General features: G+C 53.5%; 5 protein-coding genes across 5 annotated transcripts; 4 read left to right on the top strand and 1 right to left on the bottom strand.

Moving 5' to 3' along the window:
- Positions 1 to 789: 789 nt before the first annotated feature.
- On the top strand, positions 790 to 3,450 carry AYO21_09247 (hypothetical protein; the record flags this gene model as incomplete). The annotated part of the gene is made up of 5 exons (XM_022659185.1): positions 790 to 948; positions 998 to 2,113; positions 2,171 to 2,470; positions 2,520 to 2,856; positions 2,909 to 3,450. 5 exons carry the CDS (start codon positions 790 to 792, stop codon positions 3,448 to 3,450), a joined length of 2,454 nt encoding a protein of 817 aa, XP_022508542.1.
- A 678-nt stretch (positions 3,451 to 4,128) lies between these two features.
- AYO21_09248 (hypothetical protein) lies at positions 4,129 to 6,042 on the bottom strand (the record flags this gene model as incomplete). Its single annotated transcript, XM_022659186.1, has 4 exons — positions 4,129 to 4,479; positions 4,673 to 5,316; positions 5,373 to 5,755; positions 5,810 to 6,042. 4 exons carry the CDS (start codon positions 6,040 to 6,042, stop codon positions 4,129 to 4,131), a joined length of 1,611 nt encoding a protein of 536 aa, XP_022508543.1.
- Positions 6,043 to 6,967: 925 nt separating this feature from the next.
- On the top strand, positions 6,968 to 7,321 carry AYO21_09249 (hypothetical protein; the record flags this gene model as incomplete). The annotated part of the gene is made up of 1 exon (XM_022659187.1): positions 6,968 to 7,321. The coding sequence occupies one exon, from the start codon at positions 6,968 to 6,970 to the stop codon at positions 7,319 to 7,321; it is 354 nt and encodes a 117-aa protein (XP_022508544.1).
- Positions 7,322 to 10,246: 2,925 nt separating this feature from the next.
- AYO21_09250 (hypothetical protein) lies at positions 10,247 to 12,105 on the top strand (the record flags this gene model as incomplete). Its single annotated transcript, XM_022659188.1, has 5 exons — positions 10,247 to 10,387; positions 10,453 to 11,188; positions 11,245 to 11,471; positions 11,540 to 11,851; positions 11,917 to 12,105. The coding sequence occupies 5 exons, from the start codon at positions 10,247 to 10,249 to the stop codon at positions 12,103 to 12,105; spliced, it is 1,605 nt and encodes a 534-aa protein (XP_022508545.1).
- Positions 12,106 to 13,550: 1,445 nt separating this feature from the next.
- On the top strand, positions 13,551 to 15,537 carry AYO21_09251 (hypothetical protein; the record flags this gene model as incomplete). The annotated part of the gene is made up of 4 exons (XM_022659189.1): positions 13,551 to 13,583; positions 13,656 to 13,694; positions 13,792 to 14,588; positions 14,637 to 15,537. 4 exons carry the CDS (start codon positions 13,551 to 13,553, stop codon positions 15,535 to 15,537), a joined length of 1,770 nt encoding a protein of 589 aa, XP_022508546.1.
- Between the last annotated feature and the right edge of the window lie 308 nt (positions 15,538 to 15,845).

The raw sequence follows: 15,845 nt of genomic DNA on the forward strand, positions 1-15,845 counted from the left end.
TGCGACTTCGTGTCAAACTCGTGATGAGAGCAACTGGGCACAACTCGTGCTTCAGCAATTTCAAGTGACTGATGAGGGACAGTGGCCAGCTACTCAAGCTCGTCATGGCGGCTGCGCTAGATGCACGTCCTCCTCATCTTGGCAGCCTGTGAATCAATCCAGTATCAAAAAGCCTTTTGACTTCCAGATCGACCCGTCTTGATTCCATGAGGACCTCCAGTCCAGATCGACGGGCTCGCCATGTCGCCATGGCTCACCTTTGCGGATCCAGAACTCCAACACCTACTAGCCGATGGGAGGACGGGGGCTGGCGTGGATTGTCATCTTCTGACCTTTCCCGACTGGCGAATTGTATGCACCACCCAACTCTGGTAGACGGAAAATGCGCAACAAGCTCATGCATATCACCTGCGGCTGTGATGGTTCGTACTGGGCAGACGAAGTCTCCAGAACATAAGCCAGCTTGGGGCTCTGCTATGTTCCTTCAAGGGGTTCAGCTCGTCGGTACCGTCTCCAACCTACGGATCTAATCTTCTGTTCCCAAGGACAGACGAATAACATGAGTTCGCTGAAGCCGTGTCGATCGGTTCTGAAGAGGGGTCTGAGACCTGCGAAACTTTCTGCTGCATGTCCTCATTGACAGGAGAAGATGAATGCTTTTCCATGTGCAAGGAAAGCCAAATTCGAATTTCATCGCCACATACTTAATGCGCATAAATCTGGGATCTACCCCGAGGTTTTTGCACCTCCATCCTCAGTCCTCGAGCATTACCCAGGTACGTAGCAACCATGGGATCACCCACCTCTAGGAGTTCGTCAACGGCGTCTTCGACCCGGGCTCGTCGTGCTTCAACGGTGTCCTCTGTGGAAGCAACCGGAGATGGAACGTCAGATGATGCTGGCCCCTCGGATAGACCCCATGATGTCGACACTCGCGATCATGCCGAGGTATGCAGTTACACTTGTTTATCTGAGAGAGTCGCTCTGACCTGAGCAGAATTCCACCGCCTCCGAACACCTGAAATGGTCTCTTCCCGTCTTGCGACATCCTTCCAACGCCTCTTCTGCCAACACCCACGCTACAGCGTGTACCTCGTCGCACACGAACGAGATGCGCAGAAGGATGTCCAATATCACCAAACGGGCTTCCGTTGCCATAGTCGATGCCGCGCATAAGGTTGATCCCCTTACAGTAACGCAAGGCAACCCTCTGGGGCTTGCGATCAACGAAATCCGAGGCGTTTCCTCGGCTGGCTACTCTGCACCAGGCCAGTTTGATGCCCGCCGCTACTCTTGCGAAACGTCCGAAATCCCCGCTATATCCGCTCCAGAGCTTGCCCGAACCTCCCAAGCCTTCTCGGACGATTCTACGGTTCGCCCAGGCATGAGTGAGAAAGAGGATGACTATTTGATCCAGCGACTCGCAATGCACGACGACATCGAGCGACTCTCAACCCTCAAACGCATCCTTTACAGGCTCTGCCCACTCTTGGTCATCATTACGATTGGAGCTAACTGGTTGTATTTCGTTCTCCGCGTCAAGTTCACCGTAGCTGCCGAGAATGCTGCACATGATGTATTCTGGATGGCGTGGGCTTTCATTATCGTCGAGCTCTTGGTTTCACTTCCGGTGTTGCTGCAGAGTCTCTGGGGATGGCATATTATTGGGTTGAGGAAGAGACCAAAGCTTCGCTTGGTCGGAGACAACGTTCCTTCGGTCGACGTGGTCATCACCTGCTGTCGGGAAGAAGACGATCTGATCCTCGATACCGCCAAAGCAGCCTGCAACATCGACTATCCTAGCGAACGGTTTCGCGTCATGGTCTGCGACGACGGGAAGTCTGAATCATTGCGGAATTTGGTGGAGAAGCTTGCCTTGACTCAGTATCCGAACCTCTACTACCGCTCAAGACCGAAATACCCTGGCGTCCCACATCACTTCAAGGCCGGTAATTTGAATGATGCTATCGAAGAGACCAAGAAACTACCGGGAGGGGCGGCCAACTTTCTTGCGGCCCTTGATGCTGACATGATTCCCATGAAAGACTGGCTCCGGGCACTCCTGCCTCACATGCTTCAGGATCCAAAGTGCTCGATGGCCTGTCCACCACAGGTACGTTAGGCGCCTCTTTCCTTCTGGCGAAGGCGGTATTTACTGACGTTCGAGTAGTTATTCTACAATGTGCCAAGGGATGATCCTCTCTGCCAGAGCTTGGATACCTTTGTCCATATCGCGGAACCGATCAAGGACTCTCTCGGTGTGGCCTGGTGCACTGGATCAGGTTATGTTCTGAGACGTTCTGCCCTCGCCTCGATCGGAGGATTTCCCACTGGATCTCTTGCTGAGGATGTCTGCTGTTCGAGCATGCTTCTTGGCTCAGGCTGGAATACCGCCTTCGTCCACGAGCCCCTGCAATTTGGAACTGTGCCTGATTCTCTAGTGAGCCACTTGAAGCAACGCACAAGATGGGTAAGTCGGTCACACATTGTACCTTTGTCGGGTTGCTAAACTGTCACAGACCATCGGCACCGTCCAAACCGCCCTGAAGCTGAGATTCAGCTTATGTGGTCCGCTGGTGAAGCAAATGACCATCGCCCAGCGACTGTGCGGGTTTGTCTACACAATCTCCTCACTGTTCACCGTCTTCCTCGTGGCGTCGATGTTCACTGCACCTCTTGTGCTCGCTTCCGGCGGCAAGCTTGTCCCATACGCAGACAACAATCAGTTGCGATGGCTCATTCGCTCTGCATTCCTCAGCATGCTCTTGAACCGTGTGAACGAGATGATCTCCTTCTTGCCCTCGGGGTATCGCACTGGCCAGAGAGATACCAGGGCTCTGTTGTGGATGTCACCATGTGAGTAGTTTACCCCGGCGACATGTTTGAGCCCTCTAACCACGTCTTTCAGTCCACGCCATCTCGGTCATCCGCACCTTCGTCCTTCCCAAGTGGTTGGGAGGCAAAGTCGCCGTCTTCACGTCGTCCGGGTCACAAAAGGATCAACTCAACGAACGGGACGCCCGCCTCCGGGCGCCCTTGTGGCGTCGTCTCAAAGTCACCATCTGGGACTGTCAATGCTACCTCCACGTCGCCTACATCGTGTTCATCCTCGCCGCAGTCGGCATCAGTCTGCACGCCAACATCACCAACCCGCAAAACGACACGAAGACCAAAATTCTCATCGACGTGCTGACCCACGCGGGGTGGCCTCCCATCATCTGGATGACCTGCGGCCTGGCCTGCTGGGCGCCCATCAACTACGCCCTCTTCCCGCCCTCGGTCCCCGACAGGGAGGAGCTGCTCGACAGGGACCCCGTCACCGGCGTCGCCTACCCCAAGGAATCGTCCAAGAAGACCCAGACCTCGTGGGTCGCCTGGATCTTTGAGGCCCAGTACACCTTCCTCAGCGTCTACATGACCGCCGCGTGTGTCCTCTCTTTCTGGTTCTAATTGAAACAGTGAGTGTGAGATATTGCGCGCGCGCATGAGAGGGTGTTTGTGTTTGTGTTTGTGCTGGTGGCCGTTGACTGGTGGCTGTTGCTTGCCGTTCCGTGTGGGGTCTGAGTTATGGGGACGGCTATTCCCAAGATATACGAGACAGTATGAGGCAACATGAGACAATACGGTATGGAAAGGAAAATTGGATGGGAAGGAAATCTGTCAGTCGAAGATGATCCAGGGATTGGCAGGGGATTGGCGATAGTCTGGAAGGATCACAATCGTGGGGCGCAGGGTCTGTTCCCGAGGCGGACCGTCATGATATGACATGACATGAATAGACAGAGGATGGATGGTGGGAACTTGGAAAGAGAGTTGATTGTTATGTAGCTAGCTAGTTAGCCAGATTCTATCCTTAAATATCGGCACGCACGAAAACTTGGGGGAGAATACAGATGGAAATTTGCTTTTAGGATATACGAAAACAGCAGCCAGAGATATATCCCCCCATCCTTCTCTTTCCTGTAACCTGTAACCTGTAACTTGTCACTTGTATATAACGCAAATTCCCTGACGATTTATTTGCCACTGTGACTGTGCAGATCCTGAATATAGGCTCTATTCTCTCCAGTCCACACACACACACACACACACACACACAGAGAGAGAGAGAGAGAGAGAAAGAGTCACTCACGACGAGTCCATGCCGTTCGCGGGCGTCGACTTGACCCGCTGATGCGTGCGCAGGGTGACCATCACAAGACCATGTCCACCACTGCCATCACCGCCACTGCCACTGTACCTGCTCCTCATGCGCAGCCTCGCTCCGAACTTGAAAACGACAATGCTGATAGGGTACAATGCGGCGGAGATGACGCCAAAGGTGCCGTACGCCCAGTCGCCGCCCAGGTTGGTGATCATTTGGATGATGGCGAGGGGGATCGCGGCGGCGACGAGGAGGCGCAGGCTGGCGGCCACGGTGAGCGCCGAGAGCGTGCCCGTCGCGGGGTAGGCGTCGAAGAGGTATGAGATGTAGGATATCTGTTTTTTTTGGCGCGAAACAGAAGTTCAGTCAGTCAGTCAATCAATCAATCAATCAATTCAGGGGGGAATAACGACGACATCGTATGTACGGGGGGGGGGGGGGGTTGCATAGGTGCATGGTGGGGTGTGAGTATGATGAGCGGTCAAAAGTGGCAAGCAAGAGGAGGACGGCAAAGGGTTATTTCCGTACCAGAATCATCATACTCCCCCAAACATAGATGCCTGTGCCGACGATGGGCAGAAAGTGATTGATCGAAGGCACGGTCGTGTAGCCGACCCAGAAGAAGGCGCCCGTCATCAAAACTCCGCCGACCATCGCGGGGACGAGCCTGTACTCGATCTCCATCTGCACCATCTCCTGGTCCCTGCACTGCCGCATCTTTAACAGGATCAGGAACTGCTCGATCACGGTCGCCGTGCCGGCGGCGAGCAAAGCGCCCACCACGGCGGAGATGAATGCCAGCCCGGAAGATCGGATGCCGAATCCATACGTCAAATTGAGAGCCGCGGGGACGGCGATGAACCACTGGAATGTGGTGCCGAAGACAAAGGACACGTACAGCGTCGTCATGATGACGATGGGTTCGGTAAATATCATGATCAGGGGGTCGACAACGGTTAGCTGGGCCATGCGGCGGAGAGTGGTGCCCGATTGAGCAGGGGGAAGATCATGAGGTCTGCCCGCGCGTCGAGCTCGTGTGCGGACAATCTCTCGAGCATAGGTCTCTGGAGCGCCGATGCCGATGAGGTATGCCGCGAGACAGACCATCAGGGAAACATACGCCGTCCATCGCCAGGACGTGCTTGGGACGATGCTCCCGAGAATGATGGGTCCTGTGGCCGAGATATCAGTATCTGTCCAAACAAAATGGGACATGGGATTCCAATACCGAAAGCAGCCCCGAGATACGAAGCTAGGGTCAAGCCCGAGTAGTATGTAACAGTAGTCCTCGCAGGCCAGACATCTGCGAATGTGCCTTCGATGAGCACGAGACATGGGCCCCCTCCAAGTCCAGCGAAGAATCGCAAGACGGCCAGGGCTCCAATACTCTGAGCTCGACTGGAGCCAAGGAGAAACAAGGCGCAGATTGGCAGACTGACAAAGTAGACTGGGGCACGGCCAAATCTTTCCGTCACATGAGGAGTGTAGACCGGGGCAAAAGCAATGCCGACAAGGTAAAGGGAGAATGGAGCAATGGCGAGAGTCATTGAGATGTTGAACTCTGCGACCACATCGCCAATGCCAATCGTGTACGACGTGAGCCCAAATGCGCTGTCGATGTGTCAGCTTTAAGCATACTGAGAGGAGGGGAAGTGGTGTACATACACTGCAAAAGCGAACGAGAAGGCGACGAGGGAGACATAGACCTTTCGGTGTAGGGGCCAGTTCTGGGGGTTATCAGGATCTGAGGTCGGCATGGGGTTGCTGATTCCTCCCATTGCCTCCTCCATGGGGCCAGTATGATCCATTGACATCCTATCAGTCTGATCTGCCGACTCCTCTGTCTGGAGTCCCATATACTCTGTTGTCTGCATATGGAGCGGTGTCTGGTCCTCCATTGGAGCAACACTTGTTCGGTATGATTGGAGGTCTCGAAGATGTGATTGAAACGTGCTTGAATGGTGAGGATATGTAGCTCTGTGTCCCAGCTGCTTCTGTATGAATGACAAAAGACAAATCCTTCAAAGAAAGAAAGAGCCTGAACTTATATCTGCTGGAGGAAAGGGAATGAATGTACCCCTTCAACCAAAAAGGCAGATCGGACATTAGTTGGCAGCATGATGTCTAAACAATTTCTTGGCCTACAGCAGCCTCTTTGAACTTGAGTAGGCGGGTCGAGTTTCATGTAGAGAGCTCTCACCAGCCGGTACCGAAGCGACGCTCGCATCCAGCCCGCCGATGGAGCGGATCGACGCATTGCGGACCGCTGGCGCAGCTCCAAACGGGGAACTTCGTGTGCAGTGGGCCGCGATATCGTGACGAAACCACATAACGGCTCGTTGTCAGGCCCATTTCAGATCCTCCTCAAGGAAAATATTATCAGGTTGTCCAATCCAAAGCGAGCTCGGCGACGGGGAATGACAAATGTGCTACAGCAACGTGCTATCAATGGCTATGCTTGCAGGTAGTCAGGCAAAGTCAATGGCAGCTATACCCTGTATGCGGATGCGATCTGGCTGTGGACTCCAGAGGCTGTCCCGAGGCAGATCCAAAGGGGCGGAGAGTGATGAAGGCAACTGTTTGAGATACGGAGATGGAAAGCTGCGCCCAGAAGATCAGTCAGCACTTATGTAACTACCTCGAGACTAGTCTATATCAGGAAAGACTTGGCGTCCTTGGCACGAGTTTATCTTCAGGCCGCCCCGAAGCCCCAATTTCCTCGATTGCATTGATTCCATCATCAGGAATCCACGAATACAACCGACCACGACTCTGCTCACTCCGCCCCGGCCATGCTCCACGCCGTGGTCCTCACCTGCACAAATGAGTATCAGCCTCATTGATCTGAAGCTTCAGTGGAATAAGCTGTCCAAGACTCTGAACTTCTTGGCTTCACGGATTTCCTGGGCTGTTCGAAGTGCTTTCCAGCTCCGCCTCAGTGGGATCGGCTTATCCTCGAAAGGCTCATACGGAGACTCGGAGATTCCAAATGGCAACAACTACAAGGTACAGGTGAAACAGGCTATACAGGAGCACAGGTCATTAAGAGCAACACTGATCGAAATGGCACTCGATCGTGTCAAAAGCTCAGGCGTGCTCCGGTTTCTTGGAACGTTGATCTGCCCCCTTTACCGTAAAACAGCTGCAGAAGGAATCCTGCGATCCACGAGCTTATGATATCAACGGAGAAAGGAGCCGCTCTCCACATGAACTCCTAAATTTGTGCTGCTACAGCCACTCGATGCATGTGCTTCGACTCCGGACACATATCTATGGAAACCCAAATCCTGGTCGACATTCGCCAATCCACAACCCGGGCCGACTCCAGCACGGCTGATACAGATGTTTATATTCATCTAGGGACTTGAGGACAGTACAGATAGGAGCCGGCATACTTCTACGAATTCCAGAAAACAGCAACTACCGAGCATCGAAGGCAGGCCACGTACGCACACGCATCCACTTCCACACATGCCCCGAGAGAAGTTCCGAAGCTCGTCCCCTATGTGGAACATGAGCTGCAAACTGTGGGTGTCTCTGATCTTGTGTTTTATCTTGTCGTGCATGTGTCATTTTCACCTCGTTCCCACAAGCCACTTTATCTCGGAACCTCGCCGCCTCCAGCTGTGCAACCCACGGCGCCACTAACATGAGCTGTCTGCCACAACATTCAAGATACCGCTTCTTGTGTGTTGGCAGAATGTACACATTGTGATATCAAGGCGAATATCACGCACATCCTTCTTGCTGAAGCAAATGCAATTTCAGCAAATATAAAGGTATGGGGGTCACATGTGCTCCTCTTCATTGTGTGCTTGACAACGGGCCACTTTTATGATGCCGCCGAATAGTCGCTCAAAGTGCCCTGGTGTTCTCTGATCAACTCCTTGTGGGGAGCAGTCTACTGAACCCACCTTAGCATTCAGCCTGAGATGTCTTGAAGTTAGACCTAACTTGTCGATCTTTCTTAGAAGATATGGCTTCGCATCGCACTCGAGTCTAGATTTTCGGCACCAGACGTATACTTCACAGGCTTCGAGTATATTGGTTGTCTGCTAAGATCTCCTCACATGACAAGCCGCCTTGAGACGACCGAAGTCATTGCCTCCTTATCCAATGCCCGCGGAATGCCCAAGTCCCCGCCGTGTGGAAAGTGCTGGGCCCGTCGCACAGAATGGCCATTTCCACAGACGTGAAAGGGGAATCTCTAATGGCTGACCAGAATCGGCAAACAGCCAGCACTTCAGATCAGATGGCACCGCATTCATGAGGTGTGCCCAATATACCTACGCGAGCATCAGGGAGGACGTGGAGGAACTGTCGGCAAAGTTCAGCTACGACTCCAAGAACAGTTGCCAATCAGTGTCTGGACGTGCATGGCCCAGGGAGGACATGTTTCAAGAGATGATGGAGAAATGTATTCGGACACCGCAATAACGAAGTCCTTGCCTGAGGTACGTATTTGCCATGATCAAGCATTCCCCGGTCCGAAGCATGTGGGAGCCCCGATCGGCAATATGATTGTGTCTACAACAGCCGGTCCAGTGTCAACTACTCATAGAAGTCCCCCTCTGTTGACGCGAGGAACCTCACAGCTCGCAACCTAATGTACATCGCGTATCAAGAGGCCTGGAAGGTGGATGGATGGTAGACCCGTAACTCTCAACTACCTCCTGCAAACGTCAGTCATGCGATAACTGAGATAGTCGTTAGCCTCAAAACACGCCCTCTACCGTCCATCTCTTTACCCCAGAAAACGTTCGCTAAGACCATTTCAGCCCCAGAGCGTATATGGGTGGGTATTTGGCTTGTAACTCTCCTTCTACACCAAAAATGGGATACCGACTGGGGCTGGAGTATTGGTTTTGTGGGTTGCCCTCATCTCTTGGCCCTTACAAGTATAGCATGCCGATACTCCAGCCCTTGAAGAAGTCTAGAGCTGGAAATAACGACTTTGTTGGGTTGCCTTTTTTGGCAAATGAATTGCGCAAATACCCTGTCTTGAGCCAACAGAAAGGTAGCATCCCTGACCTGGTGACTGTGTTTGACTGGGTGACACACGTCCCAATATGATTCGGTTAAAGGGCGAAGCAGCTTCATCCACAACGGACTAAACCCACACACCGGCTTCAAACAAATTGCCGAAGCTCCCAACCATCGACAAGTCGCCCTCCTCCCTGCGGAGAATTCGATCACTGCCGACGAGGACGCTCAAAAGAGACCAGTGTCCAGATCTGTGTAGATCAGAGTTGGAAATCTCCACGATTGAATGTTTGCAACAGCACAGGACCCTCCGCCCATGGGCAGCATTTTCCCATGAGAGACCTTCGGAAGCGCGTTCCTGGCCGCACTTCCGGCCCCCCTGGTGTTCTGGGCACGAACTTGCGACGGGCCTCCCTATCGCCACAAGAGATGGCAAGCTGCCCTCAGTTTCTTGTGAGCGTTCCAATTGCCAGCATCGCAATCCATTTTATAGATTATCCAGGTTATGTGTTGATGATGTGGGAACAGGAGACGACACTACTTCCAACAGTTTTTTGTTCAAGGACAAGTCTTGCCATGTGAAATGTGATGATTCAAAAAGTGGCTGTCTGTGATGAGGCAATGAATTGGCACTGGATCGACAGCCGCATCAACTCACGACTGGACGAGGCTGGGCTTTTTGGGAGCTCTCACCGACTTGAATGACCGCCGAAGCCAGGGTCTGTCTAGGCATCACATTCATTATTCCAATTTGCCAGTGGGTCATTGCCGGCTTTCAGTTTAGTCTACTCCAGCATTTCCCCGGACCCTCGCCCAGAACGCCTAGGAGCTGGGAAGACTGGGCAGACTTGTTGCCTATCACAAGCTAGCATGAGACCATCATTCGCCTCTACGTGGGGCTTGTCCCCCTCATTATCGACGACACTGAAACTATCCCAGAATCGTCAAGGTGCCCCCGGACCTTTTCGATCCCAACTGCCTTAAAACGGACGTTGAGCTTTTGCTGGGGTGTTTTCAGAGATATGTCAACCGACTCTCTGGAGGAGTGCAACATCCCAGCCAACCTCACCTGATCCTTTACCTTGGATCCTCGTTGGCAATCCGAGACTCACCACCGCAATGGCGACCGCAAGGCCTGATACCCTTAAAGCGCATTGGAAGTGCATCGCAGCATGTACCTTGGTTAGCATGTGTCCGTTCCAATATGGGGTGGATTTTGGTATCATTGGTGGTTTACAGGCGATGCCTGGCTTTTTGGATGTATGCTTGTCTCGTCGAGAGGATGATATGTGTCTACGAACGTCGGCTCTAATAACGATGGACAGGTCTTTGGAGAAGAGGATCCAAACTCGCCCATCGGGTACAACATTTCCCACACACGCCAGCAGCTGATCTCGTCCCTGATGATCCTGGGCGCCTTCATCAGCTCTTCCTTTGCCGGCCCCGTTGCGAGGTTCTGCGGCCGAAAGATGTCCATCTGGATCGCGGCTCTGCTGTGCGTCGTGGCGAATGTCATCATGATGGCCACGACGAGCATCGGAGCTCTATATTTCGCGCGGTTCCTGATCGGCATCGCCAACGGCATGCTCATGACCTTTTCACAGCTATATCTCCAGGAGTGTTCCCCCGCGAAATTTCGAGGGCTCGTCATTGCACTTTTCCAGTCCTGGACGTCAATTGGGACCTTGGTTGGTACCATCATCGACAACTTCACCGTCAAGCTCGATGGCAAACAGCAATACATTGTCCCCCTGGGGATCATCTACATTGTACCGGGGTTTTTGTCCGTCGGCATGCTCTTTATCCCCGAAAGCCCCCGATGGTTCCTCCTCCAGGACAAGGCCGAGAAAGCCCGCAAGGCTCTCAAATGGCTCCGACCCTATCCCGAGACGGTCGACGACGAGATCAAGGAGATCCAAGACGCCATCGAGGCCGAGCGAGCCTTGGCCAAGAGCGCCGACATCCTGGACATGTTCCGCAACCCTGTCGACCGCAGACGCACCCTTCTTTCCGTGGGGGCTGTCTCTCTCCAGGCGGCTTCTGGTGCCATGTATATGATCTGTGAGTTGTGCAGCAGGTCTTGTCTGAAATAAGGATCGCTAACCAGGATCCTCCAGCGTACGGCACCTATTTCTTTGAGATGGCTCATGTCGGCTCCGCGTTCGAAAACTCGTGCATCCTGGTCGCGGTGGGGGTCGCTGCCATCCTGATCAACAGCGCCGTCATCACCAAATGGGGTCGCAGGCGGGTCTTCTTGACCATCGGCATGATCCTTTGCGGCCTCACGCAGCTCATTGTCGCCGTCGTGTACGACAAAAAGGGCCCGAGCACCTCGACTGGACGAGTGAGTTTCTCCTGGACCCGTCCTGGTCATGATAGCTACGATGGTCTTTTCTAACGCACTCGGTGTAGGTCATTGTCGGCGTCTCCGTCGTCTACATCGTTGGCTACAACGGCATGGTGGCAACCTACGCGTGGCTTTGTGGCGGCGAGTTCCCATCGCAGCGTCTCCGAAGCTACACGTTTGGGCTGGCAGCGTCGATCGGCTTCCTGGGAGCCTGGCTCGCCACCTTTACCGCTCCATATTTCATCAACCCGGATTCGTTGAACTGGGGACCCAAGTATGGCTACATCTGGACCCCGTCGTGTTGGATCGGGGCATTGTGGACGTTCTTCTACCTCCCCGAGGTGCAGAACCGGACTTTTGAGGAAATCGACGAAATGGTGAGTCTAGACAGAGAATCCACCCGAATAATGAGTACATTGCTAACCCGGGGTTGTTCGTGTAGTTCGAAGCACGTCTGCCCGCTCGCAAGTTCCGCACGTACAAGTGTGTGGGATCAGTTGCCGCCGTGGCCATGGCTGCAAAGGAGGACGGAAGCAGTGCTAGCGAGAAGGATCACGGTGAAGTCAGGCACGAAGAGGTCATTTTCAGCAACGAAAAGGTTGCGACTGAGACTGCGGTTGCCATCGGTTGAAGGTGTTCAAGGGGTTTATAGTGTCCCACGACATCAACAATCCCAGAGGGCACTGTCAAGATTCAAAGGCTCACTTGCTGGACACGATGAGCGCGGGCGTGATCATCAGATCTTGAAGCCAGCACAGCAGAGGATGTTTCTCGTGAAGATGGAGTGTAATCGACCACCAGACGAAGAATTGTGCACTTTTATCCCACAGTGAACCGAATTGAGACCGTCGTCCACAGTGAGTGACAAACCACAATGGCTACGAGTAAGCGCGTGGTAGGAAGGGGTTTATTCCGGAACGAGCCTATCCACAATAATATTAATGGCCTCTTTTCTCCTCGTCATCCTCTTCCGGACTTGACTTTACAGTTCCTCGCTTGTGCACGCCACATGCTGGACAAAGGCCCCCGGCATGTGTCCCAATCTGACTTGGCTTGCTCGATTGGATCTCCAGGAATTAGTAAATCATCGGGTCTTACGCCAGGATCGTTGGTGTTCGTTGGCATGCAGCTTGTCTCTCGTAGGTACTTTGTACGTAGGGAGGTGTTGTGTATGTATGTAAGCCGGCCCGTGACGACAACTTCAGGCGATCAAGGCAAAATGCGAGGAAGGTTGGAGTGGTGGCCTTGCAGATTCTCGTACCGAGTTATGCGGCTGAAGCGGTTCGGGTGCCTGCGCCCTAGAGAGAGACAGCCTGAGAGAAGAGAAGAAGAAGAGACTCTTTGTGACGCCCCCACGAAAAACCCCCACCTGCGCATTGATGACTGGGCCTTGGTGAGGTGAGCGAGCTGGTGAGCCACTCACTGCTCGCCGCCTGCGCTCCAGCCCGAACTTTGGAAGATCTCAGCCGATCAGTCTATTCCACCCTCCACAGTTTTTGACAGGTCCTTATCGCTTTGCCCAAAGGTTTGTCGGTAACCGAAAAAGTGGCCCTGTCATTATTGATCAGGCCCAACCACATGGTGCGAGAGGCGAGAGTCGAGACAGCCACGCCTACATTGTCAATTGGTTGGATTCCAAAACGCAGTCGGGCTGCCACCCATGATGATACCACCACCACCACCACTACCACCAAACACCATCGCCTCGATCACTGCCATCAGCTTACGGATCGGGCTGACTCTGGGCACTTCCTAGGTGGCATTTAGGCTGTGGATTTTTCGTCTCTTTCCCAAACATCATGGCCAAAGTGAAGTGAAAGGTCGATTCTGACTGTTCGGAGCTAATTGGGAAGCAGGTTGGTGCCGAATCCGTCACAATCTTCTCTCTCTCTCTTCACTTTTCAGACCCCTCCGAGTTTTGTCGTGAAGGCAGTCCCCCTCCATCTCTCCCTATCTCTCTCACTTCTCTAGAAAAATGGCTCTCATATCCCTTGTTGTGATTATTCCGCCTTTGCTCTCCCGGCTGATCTCTGCAACGTGCTGAGCGACGTGACACCTGATACCCCGGACTTTGACATGTCAACCGATGCCATGTACGACTATCTGATTGTCGGAGCAGGCAAGTCGATCCCTTTCACCCCTTCCAATCAGACCCCTCCAATTCGCTAACAGGTCTTTCAGGCCCCTCAGGGCTGTGCGCCGCAAAGACGATACGCGAATGTGAGCCTGAGGCCAGGGTGAAAATTCTGGACTCTGTAAGTTGTCACTGGTGCTGGACGGCGGGTTTGATTCACGTACTGATTCATTCACGCATCAGAACAAAACGGTTGGTGGTGTCTGGTCCAAAGAGAATCTCTATCCTGGCCTGAAGACGAACAATGTCCGTGGCGGTATCGACTTTTCGGATTTTCCCATGCACGATGGCTTTGGCGTGCCTGAGGGTCAGCATGTCTCCGGTGAAGCAATGCACGAGTACATCAGAGCGTATGCTGAAACTTTCGACCTCTTGCGTTTAATCGACTTCAACTCGACCGTCGCCGAAATCTCCAAGCTCAAAGACGTCCAAGGCTGGAATGTCAAACTTGACTCAGGGGCCGATCTGCAGACGCACAAGTTGATCGTCGCGACAGGTGTCACAAATGTGCCACACAGACCAGAACTGAGCGGCTCGGAGGATTTTGGCGGTCCAATCATGCATTCGGCAGAACTGGGAATGAAGGGCAGCGTTCTCACCAATGACCCTAGTATCGAAACGATTGCAGTGCTGGGAGGTGGCAAGTCTGCCTACGATGCCGTCCATCTCGCCGGTAAGGCTGGTAAGAAGGTGGAATGGATTATCAGAAAGTCGGGCAAGGGTCCTGAATGGATCTTCCCCGCCCGTACCATGGGACCACTACAAGCAGTGCGAGAAAAACTCCCGGCCAGGAGATTCGTATCCTTCTTCAGTCCGTGCTTGTGGAATGACGGGTTCGGCTGGATCAGAAATTTCCTCCATTTCACCAAGCTCGGCAAGATTATCTCGCAGGGCTTTTGGGCCAATCTCCACAAGGCGACCCTGGACGATTGCGGCATGTTGAAAGATGAGAGAACCAAGGTCTTGGAGCCAGAGCAGAGGTATGTTTCCCCTGTGAATCAATAGCTCGTCTAACATCACATGTATAGCCCCTTCTGGTACGGCACTGCGTCCGGAATTTATAGTTACGAGAAGGACATCTACGAGATGATCAAGACTGGTGAGGTACGAGTCCACCGCGAAGACATCCTCCGCCTGTCCAAAGGTGCCATCAACTTCGCCAGTGGCTCCAACATCCAAGCCGACGCTCTAGTTACCGCGACAGGCTTCTCTGCAAATTCTACTATCAAGTTCGTCCCCGACACCATACATGCCGACCTCGGTATTCCGTCCACCAGCTACAGCCAGGAGCAGTATAATTTCTGGCAGGACCTGAACGACAAGGCCAACATGATCATCGGCTCCAAATTCCCGCGCCTACTGGCTGGGCCGTTCAAATCACCCACGTCGACCGTCATCCAACCTTTTAACCCCGGCATGGATCGCGAGGTCAACTACACGCCCTTCCGACTCTACCGCGCCATCGCACCGCCCGGGCCAACTCGGGACGGTGACAACTCGCTCGCGTTCATCAGCATGTTCTCCAACCTGGCCAACACGCCGCGGTGCGAGCTACAATGTCTCTGGGCGTACGCGTACCTCAACCACAAACTCGACATCGACCCGGCCTCTGTATTCGACGAGGCAGCCTTGACGGCACAGTACGCCAAGCACCGCGCACCCTACGGCCACGGCCGATTCTTCCCGGACCTGGTCTTCGACCAAGTGCCGTATCTGGACCTGCTCCTCCAGGACCTCAACCTGAAGTACTGGCGGAAAGGGAATTTCTTTGCCGAGCTGTTCAGCCCCTACATGGCTAAGGACTACAGGGGAGTTGTGCAGGAATGGCTTCGGAAGGATTCGGCATCGAAAAAGGGGGGATCCAAGACGAAAGTCGAGGCGGTCGGTGATCGCGAAAGAGAGCCGCTTCTGGGTGGCAAAGCGGCTTGATGAGGGCAAACGCTCGCACCGTTACGCTGCAACACTGGTCGCATTCAAAGGAGTATTTGGGCGACTGACTAGATAGATGAGGAACGAATCCACGGACATGACTTTTTCGTCTCACTCTCCGAGATTCTGCACAGCGCGACCACTGCCGGGTATCCTATCTCTGCTCTGGCGCTTTTCAAGACCACCGGATAAATGGATGGATGGATGGACGGATATGTTTTGGCCAGCAAGGCGTCCTGCATTGGAGTTGAAGCTTTCCGGGGTTTCTTCTCCGTTCTTCCCGCCTCCATGCTTTCTCTCTCTCTCTC

This window comes from Fonsecaea monophora, assembly GCF_001642475.1.
Source record: "Fonsecaea monophora strain CBS 269.37 chromosome Unknown Scaff88, whole genome shotgun sequence".
NCBI lineage: Eukaryota > Fungi > Ascomycota > Eurotiomycetes > Chaetothyriales > Herpotrichiellaceae > Fonsecaea > Fonsecaea monophora.